Consider the following 21279-nt stretch of genomic DNA (forward strand, 5'->3'; position numbering starts at 1 on the left):
ATGCTGGTGCAACTCGGTTGACTTCAACAGAGTAACTACTGAATTGCACTGATATAAAAAAGAGCAAAATACAAGAAATACCATTCACTTCATGTAATATTTACCAGAAGCCTGTGGCAGGGAGAAATGGATTTTGCTTAATGAATAAATATAGCATGAAGCCTTGAGTCTCTTATCCCCAGGGATACAATAATTTGGAAGACATTTTTTCAGATCAAAAGTGTTATATTGTCACATATAAAAGACCAATTTAGGCTGCACAATATTGAATTAAAGAAACATAATTCTGTGCAGTGGATTTTGCAGTCCAACACCCCTTGAGTCATTCTATCTTTTAAATTCAAGATCTGTTCTGGAAGAGATCGTGGGAAAGACACAATCAAAACCATTTTTTATTTTTTTAGATATAAAGGAAAATGAAAGGAATCCATGAAAATCAAATCCAAAAATAACATTTTCCACTAATCATGTTTTATGAAAGTCATCTGCTCAACTTACAAGAGAGCAAGATATCTGACTGACTTTGCTAGGACGAGGGTGGTAAAGCTAGATGCTAAGCGGGATACACACAAGAATGTCTGAAGCTCCCAAACTCTCACATTAATGTCCCTACAATCACCATCTGCTCACCTTGACACTTCTGTGATGTATCCGTGATGGCTGACATTTCACGCTGCTGGTGTTGCAACAGCCAGTACAACGTTTCACCTCCACGCATGGTGGCCATATCAGGAAATTAGCAGACGTGGGATCGATCTGACTCCGAGGTATCTCGTATATAACAGTTCTTGTTTTGCAGACGGCAGGAATGGCTTCCTCTGCAAACAGAAGAACCCAAACTTCGAGGTGAACAGCTGTTCTCGCTTTAGAGCACACATGCTTACACAACTACATGTTTAAGAGAGTGATTCCCACCCAGGCTTTTGTGACAGGTGCTCTGTGCTCCTATTGCTGACATTAACGATATGCCTTTGTGCTGGGCTTGGATAAGCTGTTACTGCTTGCCTCCCGTTCAATTGTGCATGCTACCCCAGAGTGAAGCCTGAGTTGCTCTAAACACCGAGATCACAAAACGAGGGCTTTCCATCGCTCAACTTCCAATGCAGCTCAGAGCGCGGACAAATAAATGGGAGGCACAGATAGTCTGAAAGGTGACAGCAGGCAAGGACACCGTCTGAAACTTTCACTGTTGTACTAGTTCCTGATAAGACAGCTGCATAGGGACTGGTCCTGAACCACACAAGGCAGCGGAAGCTTTGCTGTTTTCCAGGATAAGGGCCATAATGTGCATCTATGTATGTTTCACACATACAAAGCACATTTAATAAACTGCACACAATCTGCTTCTGTAATTTCTACACCATGCACCATCCCTTTGTTTATGACAAAACCTTCTCCAACTTTCAGTTCTGAAATGGTCTTAACCCCAAGCTGTCATACAAATGGCAGCATGCCTTATTTCTGAATGAAGCTGGGGAAATTATGCATGGCTTGATTTTTTTAACAAGGCAAAACCATGAGAATAGCATGACCAAAGTGACTATAATACTCTGTTCAGCTGAGCAAATTATTTTACCAGGTCTCAATCTACAGCAACTTCCTGGTGCTGAAAGACCAGTTTACAGGCAAAGGTTTCAGACTTTTGAGGGTTAGCTGTATAATGTTTGCTGTGCAATAAAGCAATGTTGTGAGATATTGCTAGATGACAGCTTAGTCACAGTGCATTAAGCTGACATATAAACAATCCAAGATCCACAAACCTGGAATCTCTTGCAGCCTGGATGATAAGAGCTAGGACTACTCAAGAAGTGACATTCTTGACTCCAGGACCAGATGGGCTGGCAAAGAATGCTTTGTCTCTGTTATGGCAGCCCCAATGGGGAAATTTGAATGGTAAGAATTTATTTGAAGGCAGCTTGTTTTTTGCTGTCCAGTTAAAGAGGCTAAGCTGGTGGGGTGTGATGAAGTTGGGATGCTCTTCAATACCCTCAATAGAAGTATAAAGAGAAGAAAATGTGATCTGATTTAACCCAGAACTCGAAAGCCTAGGATCACATTTGCTTTGATTTGGTTTGAGAAGAGGTCCGTTTTGATGGGCAAGCCCCCAGAAGAAGCTTTAAAACAACTCTATAGAGTTGGTAAATATCACAGCAGAGGAAGGATGCTTCTCAGGCCTGGTCCACACTACAGCGTTAAATCGATTTAACGCTGTACCCGTCCACACTACAAGGCACTTTAAATCGATTTTAAGGGCTCTTAAAATCGATTTCTGTACTCCTCCCCAACGAGAGGAGTAACCCTAAAATCGATATTACTATATCGATTTAGGGTTAGTGTGGACGGAAATCGAAGTTATTGGTCTCATTCTTTTACTGAGCTACCCAGAGTGCATCGCTCCAGAAATCGATGGTAGCCTAGGACCATGGATGCACACCACCGAATTAATGTGCCCTAATGTGGACGCGTAAAATCGATTTTATAAAACCAGTTTTAATAATTTCGATTTTATGGGGTAGTGTAGACATGGCCTCACTCCCTACAATGCTGTTAACTAGGCCAATTAAGGGCCTGATAGTGCAAGATACCGGTCAGTTCCTGCAAAATGCTAAGACCGCCCTTCCCATTGACCTTAAATGGGAGGCATTCGGCACCTCACAGAATAAGGCACCAAATGCAGCAGGTGGTTTCAGAAGCATTGTCCTCTAGAGGGGGTCAGTGTGATAAGTGTGCAGTTGCCAATTCACACTACAAATCCATGCTGACAGTGTGCTCTGCTATAAGTTTCATGGGCTCTTAGCCTAAAGTTAAAATACACTGATTAGGAATTACCCACAGCATATAAGAATATTCATGTTTTCCAAAGATAAGTTAAATGGTAAATCAGTAAGATCTAATCACTTGTAACAAGTATTGTTGCATAAAAATGCCATTTTGAAGCCAATTAACATCTATTTCATTTTATAGCCAGGCTTTTGTTTGAAACCATCATTAATACTTATTAGAAAAATGCCTTGTAAACATGCCTGGTCCCTTGTGTAATGATGGGAATTAATGTCATAGCACTTCAGTCTTGCTCTTCATTTTTGGATAAACTGGTTTGGAATGAAAGAGTCAAGCTGTTTCCTTTTCTAGAGCTTCTGTCCTGAAAACTCTACCAACTGTTAATGGGTTTTTTTTTTTTTAAAGCACATTGCAGTAGTTGTTCCCCACACTACGAATTATACATTGAATATCTCCGCATTTTCTAACTAAGGTTTCCCTTTTAACATGCTGCAACAAGAAAGTGAATGTAAAGAATTTATTCATGCCTGTCTCTTGTGGATAGATTACCCAGCAGAAGGTGACTGATGCAACAACTGACTTTGGAAAAGTGACATGCTCAAAGGAAAAGACCATTTTACTTTCTACTTTTTATTTTGCACAATGAAGTGTCTTGCATGACTAATCAAAGGAGCCTCTCTCCACGATTTTGTTCTTTAAGCACAAATAGCTTGTTGTTTCTTACCAATGCTTCTTTTTCTGCGAATGGGTACAGGGCGATTCTCTTGAACATGTTTAGCAGAATGAACACTATGAGATCTCAAGTTTGTTTCTGAAACATCGTCATATCCTAAAGTAGAAAACACAATATCAGACCTTTACTGTGTCATAAGCACGACAGTCACTTTAATTCTGCACCATTAATGTATAAGAATATGCGTCAGCCATACAAACGGGATCAAATCCTGCCTTAATATACAATTCTGTGAGACTCCTACCAATAAAACAGCCGGGGCATAAGGGCAGAATTGAATGCAGAATTTCTCACACAAACATATGCATTTTTAACTCTTTAATATTTGTTTTATGGAAAAATATAGCAACTCTCTGTGTCGTATGATACAGGGGCAATTCTGTTTTAATTCAGTTGCATTTTTCCTGTGAAAGGCATAATAAACTTTCTAATTGAATCTAGGTGTAGAAATCAGGATAACAATATTTCATGATGCTAATACACAGATTCAAGCTCTCTTTAAGAAGTTCCAAGAGTTCTGCTGCTGTGAGTCTACACCAGGGGTCGTCAACCTTTCAGAAGTGCTGTGCCAAGTCTTCATTTATTCACTCTGATTGAAGGTTTCACATGCCAGTAATACATTTTAATGTTTTTAGAAGGCCTCTTTCTATATGTCTATAATATATAACTAAACTATTGTTGTATGTAAAGTAAATAAGGTTTTTAAAATGTTTAAAAAGCTTCATTTAAAATTAAATTAAAATGTAGAGACCGGGGCAGTGTGAGTGCCACTGAAAATCAGCTTGTGTGCCGCCTTCAGCACAAGCGCCATAGGCTGCCTACCTCTGGTCTACACAATACAAAATATGGTGGCGTAGTAATAATGCTGTTCCTATAAACTTTCTCTAGTCTCGCTAACTCAAGGACAAGCAATAATTAGTTTGGGTTTCCATTTGGTCTCTCTGTTGCAGAACAAATCCCTTGTGAAGTATCCTAACCTTTGGAGGGGCATCTGAAGCTACTGCAGACTCTGGGATTGCATCCAGGCTTGTCTCGTTCTCTAAATAAGCCTACCACATGGGTTAAAGGGCCATGAGAAAGAGCAAAGATGGAAAACTTGGCATTTCATTTACCATACACAACAACAAAATGACCGCTTCACTATTTGGTTTTGTGAAGTGAAGCAGTCCAGGTCGTGTCCCATGCAGTGGGTTTCTGAAGGCTATGAGCACATACTTACTGCATTGCTGGCATAAACAAAATGCAGACTGAAATGTAACTAAATTCCTACACATCTCATATGTGTGGTAATCTGCCTATTGGAATGCCCTCTGTGACATAATGGGATATTTTATAGGTTTCACCGATGCCTTCAAGGAGAACTGTAATATGCATAAAAAATGCAAGTGGCTGGCACACAAAAAATCAATTATACTCTCTGCTTGCTAACAGCATGTAATGGTCTCCTGTTTTCTATAGCTTTGCATGCCTTCTAAACTCCGCAGTCCTTTCTGCTTCCAGTAAATTTATATGCATGTTTCATAATGTATCCAGACTGTAGTGGAACCTGTTTTACACTCAGCTATGTTAACAGTATGGATCACACATGGCTGCTCTATAAATAAACTGACTCCTTCCCCCTCGCGCCCCCCACATACAAGGAATCACACCCAACAGAGCGTGCGGCTGTGAAATAATTGCATGCCTCGGGTGCATAGTGAGACATAAAGACAGAGGCCAGGTGCCTTCAGCATCCTTAGAAGGAACCACATGCCCTCAAGTGTGTAATTCCTCTTTTCTTATAAGTGGAAAAAAGCAGACTAAGTAGGCTATGCAACTGTAGCCTCCAGCAAACACTTCCATTCCTCTGTTGGCAAATCCTGCCCATTTCCTAAGACGGTGCAACTGATCTTATGGGGATAATGTAAATCAGCATCGCCCCTTTGAACCCCATCTATCTAGGTACGTATGTGGCCCTCATCACAGGAGTGTCTGAACACCTCGTGGTCACTAATGGCTTGTAGCCTCACAAAACCCTTATAGGGTAAGGAAATATTGCTCCCATTTTACAGATAGGAAACTGAGGCCTGGGGTGGATTAAGTGACATATCTATGGACACCTAGGATACGTCACTTAATCCATCCTGTACCTCAGTTTCCTATCTGTAAAATAATAGGAAGTAGGTAGCTGAGCGGGGAACGGAACCCAGGTTTGCCAAGTCCTACCCCACTGCGACTAGCCCATCCTTCCACTCTAAGGTGAGCAAAGCTATGTTGATTTACACTAGCTGAGCATCTGGCCTGTCATTTTTACTCAATGGGATCTGCAAGTACTCACCACCTCATAGGACCAAACCTTTAATGATTTCTCATGTGCTGGGAGCTCATTAAGTGCTGGCTACATTAAGCACTGGCTACCTCTCTCTCTTTGATGCAAGAAACTATAGTTCAAAAGCAGGGAGACCATATGTCCCATTCTGGCCGGGACAGTCCCTTTTTTAAGCCCTCTCCCAGCCATCCTGACTTTTTGGGCAAAACTGTGCATTTGTCCCATTGGCTCTTGCCGACTGATCATCAGTTTTTTTGCACAATTTTGCAAAAAAAGTGGGGTGCGACCCTTAGCGGGGTGTGGAAGTACATGTGGGGGCAGGGAGAGTGGCAACACCAGTCTTGCGCTGGAGGGAGGGCTAAGGAGAGTGGCTTGTGGGGCACCTGAGCCAGTCCTGGGTGGGAGGGGACCTCAGGCCAGTCCCAGGTGGGTGGGAGAGGGCCTCAGGTGGCCCCAGGGAGGTGAGACCTCAGGCTGGCCCTGTGAGTGGGTGGGCAGGGGGGTGGGCTCAGGCTAGCCCATGGGGTGTCCCGTTTTTTCACCCTATTCAAAAGCAAGCTGCATTAATTCTGCTTAGCACAAGAGCCTGACTTGCACAGGGTGCGAAGCCATTCTGCTTACCTGCAAACAGTGTTTGAAAGTAGACTATCTGTAAAACTGATTCTCCTGTGCCTAGCCTCCTGCTGGTGGTGGCCATCTTGCTTAAGAAATAAATGAATTGTGATGCCAGCAGCAGAGCAGCCCTGAGGACCAGATTCCAATCTTTGTCCCCTACTAGGCAAAGCTCCTATTTAGCATAACTCAGTCATACTATATTGCTTTGTGAATCAGGTAAGATCCAGGAAGTAATCTCATCAACTAACCACTATGTTAAATCATGTGTTTATGGGACCACAGTTGCACAACTCAGAATTCCATTTAGCCTTATTCTACCACCAGTTTATAAGCAAAATGACATGTTGGATGTGCTTATTATAAGATAACTTGTAAGGCACTGAAGGCCCTTGGCTTATATTATACCTTGATGTATCACTATAAAATACAATTAGTTCACAACCAGCTGGGTGCAATTCCTGAGAGCAAAAAGAGTAGAGCTACCCTACTGCTAACACAGCTGACTATAAAACAAGTTCCACTGAAATCGAAATGCATTACGAAACGTGCATACAAAATACTTTTTTTTCAGTCCATCATTAGTGTCTTTTTATAAGCAGAATTGTGAAGCACGTGGTTATTGTAAGAACTGTGCTAAAGTGCTGAAAGCAGTTGGCCTATATTGTATCCCTCTTGGCATCTGGGCCCACAAAGCTATTTAGGCTCCTAACCTCCACTGAAATCAATGAAAGAAGAGGAATTTTTACCATTTTAATAGTTAGAACAATGCTGTTTCAGCAATCCAGAATAGAACTCTCCTGTTGACTGCCGAAGCCTGGAAATAAACTCGTGATTTGACAAAAGGACTCCTGAACTAATGGTGTCAGAAATTATGTCAATTTTCCCACAAGATAGAAGTGATCAAGAGAATGAAGCTGCAGGGTACCAAGTGCCTCAGAAATGCAGAGTTTCCTGAACTCCCTATTAAGTCACTGAGAGCTGTGGGTGCTAAGCACCTTGCAACATCAGGTCCTAAGAGTAGAGTTGAGAAACGTGAATATATAGGAAAAAGTCTGATTCCCAATTTATAAATGTTGCAACGTACTGGTCGCTAAGTCAACTTTGAGGATGCTGTGCTGAGCAAGATGAATGCCACTCTCTTTTAAGATGGGGTAGTTCATTTAATAAAACAAATGTTTTCATGGCAGCTGATCAAGTAATTTCTCTTTAATCTTTTATGCACTGATGCACTGACAACATTTTGATGAATGGGTAGAAAGATAGCTAGCAGTTAGCTCTGGTCAGTCCCTTAATGTAGTTGAAATTGTTCTTTTTGTCAGATTGGCACTTTTCCACTATGTCAAGGAGTAGCTAATACATAAATCTCAGCGTTCCTATGACACTCTGCCAATAATGTGATTACTGTACTCTCTAAATAAGCATGTGAAAAGTGCCCTAACGCTAAAGCAACTGTTATATAAATACTTATATATCTGTAGTGTCCTCGTTTTCACATGTAATTTTTGTGCATAAAGTACAGTCCTAAATGGTGTGCTTACTTGTGTTCTGCCAAATAAGCATTATCTCAATGTGTGTACAAAAAATGGATGCCCAAGATTTCTGGTATCATCATCAGCTTATGAAATTCTCATTGTCTCTCTTTCAGGAATTCAATACAATGTACAATAACAAATACAATCTCTCTTACAAATCAGTCCTACCCCCAAAAGCCCAAGACAAAATCAGACAGTTTGATCATATTTCTATCTGGTGTAAAATATGCCCTTGTGACATCCAAACTCGGAGACTGTCTAAGTTTTAAACTTTGATCTACTAAAATAAATTAAAATAGTAACATGTAGGATGCATTTTTCTGTATAGAGCTGTAATTTAGTAACTAAAAAGAATAACATTATAGTATTTAAGCTTCCCAGAGCCACATTCCCTACATCATGTCTGGGAGGGGAGAGGGTGGGGGGAGGGGAGAAGAGAGCAAAATACAGATACATATCTCAAAAGCTTGCCTCCTTCACTGTTTCCAGCTGGCCTAATAGAAGATAATATCTGCATTCTTGTCCATTTTTAAACTGGGGTTTGGTCCAAAGACCACTAAAGTCAACAGGAGATTTTAATGAATTAGACTTTGTGATTTAATGAACTAATATAATAGCAATTTTTCCGTGTGTGTGTTATTTTATAATACACCATTAGAATTTAGCATTGTAGTAGCACTAGAATTTCCTGATTGATGCTCCAACATCATCCACTAGTACAGGGAAACTATTGTTCCCTGTGTGGGAGAGTCTCATCTCAGTCCAAGCAGTGATGAGGCAGGAAGCAAATCTAAGAGATGATGAAATGAACTCTACCACCCCAGGACAGAAGGGACAAGGTAGTGTGTGAATGGTAAGAACCACCACACCAAAGAGATTTTGCAGGTAGAATAATGAAATGCCTCTGTTTTGGTGATTTATTCTCTTAGCTATTAGTAGTAAACTTGTAGAACTTGAATGCTAGAGATATTTACTTGCTGGGATCATGCATGCTTTATATTAAGTAGCCAGGGTTTGATTCTGCTCTCAGTGGAACTTAATGGATTTACACCTGTGTAACTTTCATAGGGGCCTGTTTCTGGGATCCTTACTGAGACAAAACTCCTATTATTGCCAATGGTAGTTTTCTTAGACTAAGGAGTGCAGTATCAAGTCATAAGAGCATAGCAACATAAGAACGGCCATACTGGATCAGATCAAAGGTCCATCTAGCCCAGTATCCTGTCTTCCAGCAGTGACCAATGCCAGGTGCACCAAAGGGAATGAACAAAATCGGTAATCATCAAGTAATCCATCCCGTTGCCCATTCCCAGCTTCTGGCAAACAAGGAAGAATTTGGCCCAGATTTTCTTAATTGAAAACATTGATAAGCACCGTGTTGGAAAATGTTTTTCTTTAAGTAAAATGCCAGATGGTGTGGGGGCGTGGTTTCTAATTTTAAGAAGGGGTTATCAGTCATCCTTGCAGCGCAATATCAAGTCAAAATCTGTCAGAATGCAAGGAAGAGCTGCACACTCTGACTTACAAGACTTACTTGCGAAAAACATATACTGTGTTTGTTTTACAGTGTGAGAGAGAAAGTGACCTCTCTCTCCTCAAATTTCCACTGACTCTGCCCCTTACTGAGCGACAGGTTTCTTAGGGAAGTCAGACATTTACTGCATGAAAGCCTGATTCTGCAAACCTTTGTCCAGGAGAGCAATTCTTACTCACGTGAGAAGATCTATTGAGTTTAATAGAGCTAGTCACTTGAGGAAGGATTTGCAAGGTTATGCACTAAAATGAGGGAGAAAGTAATGATTGGATGGGTTGTATGGAGTTTTGTTTTGGGTTTTTTTGTGCAATCCATAATTTAACAGAGTAAATGCTGCAAAAACACCAACATAACTTCTGCATAGATCTTAACTGAACCAACTCTTTTAAAATGCAGTTATTATTCAAAGTAACAAATACATTAAACTGAATGAAAGAGTATTGAGTGAAGTATTATCTTAGCAGTGCTATCAGACATCTGACTTTCTAGCCCATGCTAACCTCACATACAATAAACACACACAACCCTGCAATCCTTTATCTCCAAACTATGCCCACTGAATTCAAATTTAATTGATTTTGTATAGCTATAATAATACTTGGGATCTAAGGATTACTCATGGGGTATTGGGCCCAGTGATGTGTTTAAACATAAGCATAAACTAAGATGGTAAATGACTATCTACCTCCATCAGGGCCCAGACCTGAAACCATTAGTCAGATTAGAGTAACAGAGTTTAATGCTTGGATAAGGACTATCACATAAGTAAAAATAAAGGTGCAGGACTAGATCCTTAATGGGGATTTTTATACATTTGCCCTAAAATATTAATGTTTCATGTTCAAATATTAAAATATGTATATTTCCTGTTTCTCTGGTGCTTTCTGACTGATGCTTTGCAGTAAAACAGCAAAATGAAACAACACATTTATGATTAACTTCTTAATTTTTCAGTACTGTTTCTGCTTGATATTTGCAATTAGGTAAGTAATTATAGACTGGAGTAAGTTCCTCTGATCTGCTCCATTCACTGACGTATTTTAAAATAATACAGTCTTGTATCTACCAATTATTGACTCAAAGGCACAGGAAATAAAAAAATCTGTTCGAATTCCTAAGTGCTCAGGCATCTCCCACAAGAGCTAAAATATTCACTGACTTCAATGGGATCAGGATTAGGTCCTTATGCACTTGAATGGTATAAGGCACAATTTTAGGTGGGGACATATGGATTCCTTATTTTGTCCCTATTGTGAATGCTTCTTTAATCCCAATGACATAAACACTAGCAGAGCAGAACTTCTGTCTCTAAAAATTTCAGCCCAATCCAAAATCAAGCTGGATAAGGGTTTTTGAAGAAAGAATGTTTTTAACGGTATTAGTAATCAGCCATTATGGCAAAGCAGTGTGAATAAGATGAGTATTTGAAACTTCAGTTTAATGGGACACCAGCTACTGCTCAGCATCATGAAAAAGGAAAGCCGTGTCTGTAAACTATATTTCTGGTACATTTCTGTTCACTATTATTTCACTTTAAAAAAAATAAGACGATTAAGTTATCATTTAAAAAGATGTTGCCACATTGAATGAAGGGGATTGAGCCTAGTCTATATTTTACCAGAATGCATACCATATGGTTTAAATGGAGATCTCCCAATACCAAGGCGAGCAACAATTCATTGACTTTTTGTTTGTGCTTTTAGAAAGGTAGAGGTTTACCCTTGGTTCGTGGAGGATGCATCTGTTTGTTTTATTCTTTCACAAACTAACTGAAGAAACCACCAACAGCTAAGTGTATCAACTGAAATGTAATGATTCTGACTCAATAATGCAATGATTCTGAGATTTGATTCAATACTGCAATGATTTGTTCCAGGGTAGAACATTAGCGAATTGTACAGTCTCATAAGCCTAATGGGGCAGAAAATAACCTCCTGCTATTCTCTTCTGAATGAGTGTCTGTAAGCTCCATAGGAAGGTTCCTGTTTAAAATCAGTATGGACAGTTTATTTTCCTTTCAGTAAGCCCCAGATCTTGGAGAAACATTACTTCATTCATAAATATTGTTGCAAATATTTTAAATGACTCTCGCACAGTAGCTTAAAGATAAGGGTGCAGTGGAATAACAACAATATATATTATGGACGTTCTTTTTTGCTGATAAAGAGGTCTGCTTTGGATTCTGATCTTTGGGCTAGGTCTGTCGGCCCACCCAGCGCTGGAAACGAGTGAATGGAATATTCAGAGACCGTCTCTTTAAAGCCATTACAACAAACAGACACGTGCCGATCTGTGGGCCCAGGTGCCACCCCTCTGAACAGTGGAATAAAAAAGGGAAGGAAGGAAAGAGAATAATTTACCTACGGAATCAATCTCCAGGAGGCGCTGCAAATCGCGGATGCTGTGGATTTCGCTGTGAGCCAGCCTCTCGATTAGCTCCTGGGGGATTTCAGCTTCCTTCAAACAGACAAAACACCAAATCATTGCTTCCCCCGCCTGTTCCAGGATCACCTCTGAGTACATCATCAGTGCAGGCTGTGTGTGCCTACGGACACCCCAGAAAGCTCTGAGCTGATTCCACCCTGCTCCCCACTACGCAAGCGGAATGGGGCTTTGCGCATGAAATTCTATTAAACAGGCTCCTGGCTTAACATTTCCAAGTAACCCATGTTAGGCATCGCCCTGCATTGGAGGGTTTTGCTGGACGTGTTTCGGTTAGACATTTAAAATCTCCCTTCCACAGTGTCTGGAGTCGCCCTGCGTTCACCACCCCTCGATAGCTCCGCTGTTGTGCATAGGCCGGGGGAGAGAGAGGGTGCCTAGAGGTGTTTATGATTTCATAGAGCCATCACCAGCAGAAGAGATCAGGTTGAAATGCGCCACGACTCTGAAACCCAAACCCCTGAGCAATTGTTTAACACACTTAAATCTTTGATCTGGTTTAAAGTTTCTGCCAGGTGGAGAGATCCTTAAATCTCCCAGAAACTTACAGGAAGGGGATAAAACAAAGTTTTCAAGCTGTTTATAAGCTCACCCCAACCCAGGGCGTCAGCACCTTTCCCTAACGTCTGTCGGAAAGCAGAGAGAAATCACGTACCCGAGACCGAAGGCGAGCCTACAAGTACCCACGCTGTAGATATAAACGAAAATGAAACTTACAATAATAACAACAACCCCCTAGGTATGATGCTTTGGGGTGGGCATGTACCTTGTACTAGCGAGAGGCAAAGTGGGGTTTCAATTGTCCTACAAATTCCCTCAAATCTTCCCCTACAAATGGCCACCTGTAATAATCCCCCGAGAGACAAAAAATCACGTTTCTCTTAGATCTCTCTGCATAGGAATCTACTGAGCACACGGTAGAAATATACAAACGGATTTAGGTCAGACTAGAACCCACTTTTCCCTGGTTGGGCTCCAAATACATAGGTGCAGGGATATTTATTTTTACATTTTTGGCCGCATAAGAACAACTTCAGCTCTGAAGAGGGGAGAGGAGGTTTTAAATGACTTCGGTCTTAAACACAGATCGTGTGTGTATATGAACCCAATATAGTAACTGCTCCTCGGTCATTTTATTAGCGGTTTCATTCTAGTTTCTTGCTGGCAGGAAACTGCGCTATAATTCCTTCTCCTTGCCATGCAACAACAGGTCCGAGCACGGATTTCTTTGCAAATAATCCCAAGGCTGTTTGCGTTCCGATGGGTGTAGAAAACTGTAACAGGGGTGGGTATTTATTTTTTTTTTCCAAAAAGCAAGCAGCCAGCAAACAGCCCTGGAGCAAAATGCACGGTCATTCTGTCCACCCATTTGCAACTTGGTTTTGCCTTTGCAAAATTCTAACAACGGTGGTGAATCGCTTCGTCCGGTAGCAATCCTGAGAGATGCCCTGGAGGACTTTAGCAAACGATTTCCCCTTGCCCAGGTTAAAACTAGGAGCTTCCCCGCCCTCCCTTCCAAACGACCTTCTAAACACTCTTTCCAATCCCCCGCCGCGGCTGAGCACTAGGAATTAACCATGCAAGAAGCCAGTCTCACCTACCTCGGGAAACGCAAAGGGAAGGTAGCAAAAACCTAGCAGCAAAATGCAAGCCCAGGTCCTCATCGCGTTCTAATACACTCGGGGCACGAATCCAAGGCAAGGGTGCTGCGGCGGAGCTCCAGCCCGGCTCCTGTGGCTGGGAAATTCAGTACCATCCCTCGGGGAAAGACACTGGTGAGGCGTGCGGCTCGGGGCTCTTCGTCCACGTTGCGGTGTGCCGGGGGGCGGTGTGCTTGGGGGGTTTGTATGTTCCCTTTGCTAGAGCAGCTCCGCTTCTGCTGCTCTCTCGCGCGCGCTCCTAGGACTGGACCAGCCGGTACTTCTGCATATTTGCTTAGATCAGACCAAAGTGAAACCCAAGGAGTCAATCCGGAGCGCCGCCGAAACGCCCATCACCTGTCTGAGACAAGCTCGCCCCCCTCCAGACGTGCGGGAGCGCTTCAAACCCGCCTCCCTTCCCCGGCAGGAGGCAAACCCGAGCAGCAGCAGCTTCCTTTAATTATTTATTTATTGCGAGCTCGCCCCCCTCCTCTCCGGCCCTCCACTACCTTCCCCTTTCTTTTTCTCCTTGTAAATGGATCTTTATTTATAGGGATCGAAATGTTTCTCTTCCTGAAAAATGCCCCCCCACCCGCGCTTTCCTCTCCCTCCCCCCGGCTGGGGCGAGGTTAAAAAAAATTAAATAGGAGCAATATTGCAAGATCACAGGAGGTTGCCTGGTGCAGTTTCTTCCCCACTTTGCACGGGAGAAAAGCCAGGTTTAAATCCCCGGGGGCCGGCACCGGCTCGGCCGATCGGAGCGAGGAATCGGAACTCCCAGGGTGGGTGGGTTCTTGAGCTGTCTGGAGTGTGAAATAATCCCGAGGAGGAGAATATACCATTGGCGCCCTCCCACCCCCATGCACCTCCCTCTTCCCTCCCCCCACCCCCCGTACTCCAGGCTGCAAACAACAAGTAGTGGGAGGGGCTGGGGGCTTCCTGCTGCAGTCTCCAACCTCGCACGCTGCAAAGCCACCTGGCAGCTGAGTCCCGCAAAGAGACCCTGCAAAACCGGGGGAGGGGGCTATGTGCCCCCCTCCCGCTGCCAGCCCAAACCCTGTCACCTCTGCGGCACTGGGAGGGAGGGATGAGCCAGCAGCTCCAATGCACAGCGAAGGGCTGAGAGAGCTTCTGCGCAGATCTAGGCTGCAACCTTAAAAGCATCCACCTTGTCTCGTTCATAAGGCAAAGGAAAATCGCCATTATTCAGCAACCCCCCCGTTAAACTCCCCCCCCCCTCCAAAAACCCCAGGCTTGTCTGGGGAGGGTCGGGTCTCTGGCAGCGCAGTCGCCACTCCCAGGAGACAGCAGAGCGAGCTGAGTGTCTCCCATACAAGTAAGCAAGGAGATTATTAATGGGTCCTGACACGGCCCACTTCCCCACTTGCAAATATTTTGGGTGTGGGAATAATATTATCCTGCTGCTCTGAGGATGCCAAGCTCAGAGGCAAGCGGTTGCAAGAGCTCTGGGGGTGAGTGTGTGTCTCTGCCTCGGAGAGGGGAGCAGTGATTGAGGTCCCCCCCACCAGGGCCAGAACTTCCCCGTGGTCTCCACCCTACGCCTGCGGCACCTTTCCCTTTCCACCTCCTTTTTCTTCGCACACGTTCCCTACCCAGGAGCCGCGCGCTCTTCCAGGTCTGCTGCAGTCCAGGCGCTCGTGATCGCATGGGGAGGGTGAGGTCACTGGGGTGGGCACATGTTCTTCCCCCTCCCCCCGACACACACCAACCCCCTCCCCCGCCTCGCTCCCAAATCCCCCCTGCAAAAGGCAGGCGGTGGAAAGGGGGCTGGGGCCATCGTGCAGGAGCCGGGAGCCTGCCACGAGCTGGAGCAGCTGCTTGTCGCGCCGTGGGTGTGTGTCTGTCTGTCTGGCCGAGGGTCAGGCCCTGGCGGGGCGCGCAGGGTGGCTTCACTTTGAGCAGCTCTCTCCAGTGGAAAGGTTCAAAGTCAACGCGCAGCAGCAGTTTTGTGCCCTGCCCCTGATTCAAGGGCTGACTCGGTTACATATTAAACCTGTATCCTATTGACTCAGCCCCTCCTTTCCGCGTTTTATGCCGTGGAACTGCAGGGCAGGGTGCCTTGGCCACAGTTTACACAGCCGATCGCCTTGTGCGAGTGTTCTAATTACACTCCGGATTGAGCGAACTCCTTGGCCTGGAATTTGGGCGCTAGTGCTCAAATCAAAGGCGCTTCTAGCCTCCTCCTGGGGGGCGGGGGAAAGGGGAGCAAAGAAAATACCCCCCTTCCCCTGCTGTAAACGGCACAAGGTGTCGGGTGCACCCTGACATCTCACTGAACTCATTGTGATTGAAATAACAGCCCTTTCTCGTCTCCACAAAGCATCTTAATAGCAGGAGCAAAGAATTCTTTGGCTCATCTGCAAATCCAATAGTCTTTAAGTGGATTAACTGCAATAACACAACTGAGGAGTGATAACTATCCTTCATGGAAGACAATAGACTGTAACTGCACAGCCAGGAGACTTAACCTTTCATCTCGGCGTTTCCTGCAGCATTTCAAAAGGGAATGCTTTCCAGAACCCCTGAAGGGGTTTGCATGCTACTGGCTTGGGCATGCTTCTAGGAAACAACCTGTGCTTTAATGGGCACTTTGCAATTGCATAAGGGTTGCCACCAAAACAGAAGTGGCCTTTCAAGTGCGTTTACTGCTCTCTTATGCATGATGTCATATAGACCCACTGGGTGGTCTTCAGGACCAAAAAAACAGAAAACCTTGAAAGATTTGGAAGCACTTAAAAGGGGAGGGGGGTCTTTTCTGGAGATGGAAAACCGTGAGCCAGGGTGCAACCATTTCCAAATGTCGAGTGCTAAGGGACGAATTAAGTGCCATCTTGCAGTGCACACAGATGTATGTATGTATGTATAACATATAATCAGCAGAGTTATGCAGATATGGAGTCCGGCAGGGTGGATTGTGGGTTACCATCCCTGGTTAGGAGGGCAGGAGGGTGACATCACACAAGCAGAAAAGTGATGACTTCATTTTAAACTGTTTAATTTCTTCTAATCATTTGTGGGGGTTAAAATCAAACCTGTGGTCAGTGTTGTCATAGTAATAACAACAGTGATGTCCCTAAAAGGTTGTGAAGAGTCTAACAATGCAAATCTCATTGAGCAATTATTCCTCCCCCTCATTAGTTCATTGGCTAATGTTTATCTAGAAACATAATTGGCTGGATATTCAGTGGTAACTCCTTAAAAAGTTGAATCTTTAGTGAAAAAAAACAACAACTTCAGGAGTAATTTTAGCTGTTATCTAGTGATAAGAAGTCTTTCGTATTTCTTGTATGTGTCGTTTCATGAAAAATTTACTGCAGCTGCATCTTTTTTAAATCTCTCGTTGTGATCAGATGGGCATCCTTCCTCTAGAAGCAATTTACAGTTGGCTGTTTATATGGTTCGTAGCAAATATTTGATAATGGGGCAAAATGTGTAAGAGCCAAAAGAGTCCAATGATCAGCGCCTAGCTTGCAGAAACTTCTGCATGCAGTTTTATTCCTCTCTGAAAAGTTATTTCTGTGCTTATGAAGGAAATTCTGTATCTAAGTAGCCTTCTGTATGAAAATCCCTATGTTCTGTTTAAGAATTCTTACTAACAGGCTAGGACACTTTTATATGGAAAATGTTACACAAAAGTAATATGCAGTGCAGTAGAGTGTTGAGTGGTATTGTCCATGTAAGTCTATTATACAAAAGTGTACTAGAGGTGGATTGCTATATTTTTATGTCATATCTATTATATCCATTTATATGTAGGGAGGGATGATGTATGAGTTTTAATGGGTGTGAATGAGGATTAGTGCAAATTATAAAACACCACTGAATTAAGTAGGACACTTTTTTGGCTTTTATGGACAAGACCGACTCTCCATACTTCAGAAGACACAAGAGTTCCGAATTATATTTTTACTTAGTTTGTAAGCTTTGGGGGGCAGACACGATCTTTTTGTTCCATGTTTGTACAGCACCTAGCACAGTGGAGTCCTGAGCTGCACATAAAGTTCTTTTCATACTGTGGCCCAAATCATCTTTGCTGTCCCCCAGTTCAAACACCATTTTAAACCAGTATAGGCTAAGTTAGTATAGACAGGGCTAGGTCAACTGGTATAATGAAACCAAATCATGTTTTTACAAAGTGTGCCCTGACTTAGTTCCTGCTGAGGGAGGCCAAGGGGCTGTGATGGGGATTGGGAGGGAAGTGGTCTCAGAGCATTGGGAGAGAGAAAGAAGAAGCTGCAGTGGGGAGGAGTGAGAGGGAAGGCACCTCTGGGTTCCGACAAGTTAGCCAGAGAGAACTAATGGAAGCACTGGAGGCAGCAGATGGGAGTTAGGACAATTTTAAAATGGCCACCAACTACCTGGCTGCAGCCACTCTAATGATTTGATTTATTCATAGGCATTTCTGTGGAACCTCATTGCTCTGGTATCTGAGTGCCTGACAAACATTAATGAATTAATTTTAAGTATCTAAAACAAGTTTATATTTTTGTAATCAAATGTGAAAGTTAATCCCACCAAACCTCTCCGATTAATGTACAAATTGATTTCAGTTTGGGGATTCGTCTGCTTCTTAATCATGTTAAAAAAATAATAAAAACATTAGTCACGTGTTTTGTTTGTTCTTGTTCTTTGGATGGCCTACTTGTTTTACTGAAGGCGGAAGGACACCAACAGTGGAATTTACTGGGCACATTCTGTAACGAAGGCTCTGTCACAAAGCAGATGCAAAATTACTTAGAGTGGAAAGCATCATGGCTCCAGAAATAGACCGTAAAGAGCAGTCTCGGAGAAGAGCAGTCTCCCAAGTCTTTCAGCAACAATCCCAAACATTTATAAAAGCCATGGACAGAGTCTAAAAAGCACAATCCGGAAAACAACATAGGCAAATGGCTTTAAATATGGAGTGCATGTAAAAGGCAGCTCACTCACGTCTTAAAAGGGGAAAGAAGTCAGACTTTGAACACACACGTTTTTTGGCCTATGTTTTCAGATGGCCTGAATGTCCTCCCTCTCCAGGGGCACATTGTTTGGTTCTTCAAAATTTGCTCCTGTAGCTTTGGGTCTGCATAAATAAATTACATGCGCAAATCATCCTACCTACCGGTACTGTTGACTGCCTGATTTTTTGCCTGTAGTCACAGAGAGACAGGCTTAAGGTCTGCAGCAGGTTTATGGGCAAAAAAATTACAAGTGCACACAGTGTGGAAGGTCACCCCTTCAGTTTTTGCCCCTCATCCAGTTGTAACACCTATGAATATTCATGCCACCCTTTTCAGCTCTTACTTTTGGGCTCTTCTGTTGCTTATTTGTTCTGTGTTTATTATTATTTAGCACAGCATTCCAGATACTTTCATGGGAGACAGGTACTTCGAAAAATCACACGTGCAAATCAATTGAAATGTTTTGGTAAGAAAAAGTGATCAGTAAGTTGGAGTCCACTGAATTTTCACATGATTTATCCAACGAATGTGCAGAGACCCTTTGGCCTGTACAACCTGTTCCTCTGCCTGTATTTTAAGTCCAAGTGTTTATAGAGATGGACTAGTGTCTTTTCTAATGGGATGGTATCTGCATTCAGAGCCTGATCTTGTGCCACTGAAATTAATGGGCATTTTGCCATTGACCTCCATGGGAACAGGATCAAACCCTTGTTACATAGAAATCTATGGGTAGGATTTGTATAATATGCAAATAATATTTCCACCCTAGAGACAAGGATAAGGGATCCTGGTGGGTAGGCATCACTATTGAGTGACACAAAGTTCACCTTCAGGACTGAGTGTATGAACTGGCTGGGTTGCCAGACTGGATAGTGAGATACATTGTTTGGCATTAAACCAAGCTGTTTGCATACCAGCACACTATTTTAGTGGTATATTAAGCTGTTCCCTACTCCCTTTCTCCACAGAACAATGGAACGACAGCGAGTCAAACTAACATGCCTATTGGAGAGATCTATTAAAAGTGTGCTGTATTGTGTCATTGATATTTAGCACATTTAGCTGAACACCTGTGAGAGTGCCAATACAGTTTAAGGAGGAGGGATAGCTCAGTGGTTTGAGCATTGGCCTGCTAAACCCAGCATTGTGAATTCAATTCTTGAGGGGGCTACTTAGGGATCTGGGGCAAAATCAGTACTTGGTCCCCCTAGTGAAGGCAGCGGGTTGGACTCAATGACCTTTCAGGGTCCCTTCCAGTTCTATGAGACAGATAGGTATAAAATATAGTTATAGGTTATAAATATATCTTACACCCTGGGGCCTGATCCTCCATAATTGTGCTCCTTGTGTCATCATTTATACCAGTGCAAAGTCAATGGGAAACACCATCATTCTCATTTTGATTTGAATCCAGGATGCAACTCAGCCCTGCTATCTACCATAAAACTGCAATACTATTTTGTATTATTTGTGTTTTGGTAGCACCTGATCCAACTCAGCTCCATTATGCTAGGCACCATATAAAAACAGCTTGACAGTTCTTGCCTAAAAAGCTAAAGCTGCAAGCCCAAATTCTTACTCTCCTCCATCCATACTACCCTGTAACTCAGCAGAGCTACCCCATCCATACGTGGATAGCCCCACTGAAGGAGGGACTACACATGTAAGGGCTTACAGGATCAGGTCCACAGACACTGAATTAACAGGGACAATGAGCATTTTCATGGAAGTGGCTAATTTGTGGTGAGTTGGAGATGTTTGTCGTGACTGTGAAATTCCATAGTTGGATCTCTGGCCCTTTGATCCACTGATCCTAAGGCAACATGCAGAGATGGAGGAGACAGTAATTCAAAGAATATAATTACAACACTGCTGCACATCTTACCACTATACAGCTCCTTTTTGGAAGCATATTTTGGCTTTTTCTTAAAACCTGTGGGCCTGATTCTCAGCTGGAGTAAATCAATTTGCTGTGGCTGAAGATCTAGCCCAAAGTTCCCCAACCTGCAAAACAGCACATGGTTAACTTTACTTAAAGGAGTATCCCCATTGGAATCCCTCTCCTTAAAATGAAGTATGTGCTCAAATACTTTGTCAGATTGGGGCCAACAACAAAGTCCTTCTGAAGGTAATCTTCTCTTAATCCAGCTTTCTAGCTGTTGTGAGACATTCGCTCTCAAATTATTACATTGAGTGTAATGATAACATTGCCCATTTCAGTCCAAACTACAGACTCACAACATGATAAATAATAACAATGGCCCATGTGCTGTCAGTTCTTCGGCACTGAATTCTGCGTAAGAATAAGAATACTTTGCCCTTGTCTAGTATCTTACTCAAAGCACTTTCTAAATCCAGCACTGCTCCTTTATATCCACTTGCCAAGCTGAAATACAGAGAGGCCCAGATTTTAAAATGTATTTAGGCATTGCTGCACTCAGCGTTGTAACACCTAACAGACTTAGGAGCCTAAATCCTATTCACTGTCAAGGGCCTCGTTCCAGACTCTTGACCCCACACACTTCCGTTTTTCATAGTGAAAACTTGAATGGATATTCTGGTGAGTGCTAGGATTGCCATATCACAAAGTGCTGTTAACAAACTTGTAAAGAAGCACAAAATATTCAAACCATTTCAACTATGTCACATGTAGTTGTCTCGATCCTTGTTTCCTTGGTCTTGTGGCCTGTGTTACCTATTTATAAATCAGCAGACGAAGCAGCATAGCTGAAG

At 43.0% G+C, this 21279-nt stretch overlaps 1 protein-coding gene across 4 annotated transcripts in view; it reads right to left on the reverse strand.

The window, feature by feature from the left end:
- PDGFA (platelet derived growth factor subunit A) overlaps positions 1–14405 on the reverse strand; it is a 29652-nt gene extending 15247 nt beyond the window's left edge. For all 4 annotated transcript variants that reach the window (XR_004002424.1, XR_004002423.1, XM_030578687.1 and 1 more), the window contains exons 1-4: positions 13547–14405; positions 11864–11960; positions 3506–3610; positions 631–818 (exon numbers count right to left, since the gene is read on the reverse strand). Coding sequence is in view for 2 of the 4 variants with exons in the window: in XM_030578687.1 (XP_030434547.1) it covers positions 631–818; positions 3506–3610; positions 11864–11960; positions 13547–13609 (453 nt within the window). In the remaining 2 variants the exon portion in view is untranslated. The remainder of the gene's footprint in view (positions 1–630; positions 819–3505; positions 3611–11863; positions 11961–13546) is intronic.
- Positions 14406–21279: the final 6874 nt, after the last annotated feature.

This window comes from Gopherus evgoodei, chromosome 10, assembly GCF_007399415.2.
Source record: "Gopherus evgoodei ecotype Sinaloan lineage chromosome 10, rGopEvg1_v1.p, whole genome shotgun sequence".
Taxonomy (NCBI): Eukaryota; Metazoa; Chordata; order Testudines; family Testudinidae; genus Gopherus; species Gopherus evgoodei.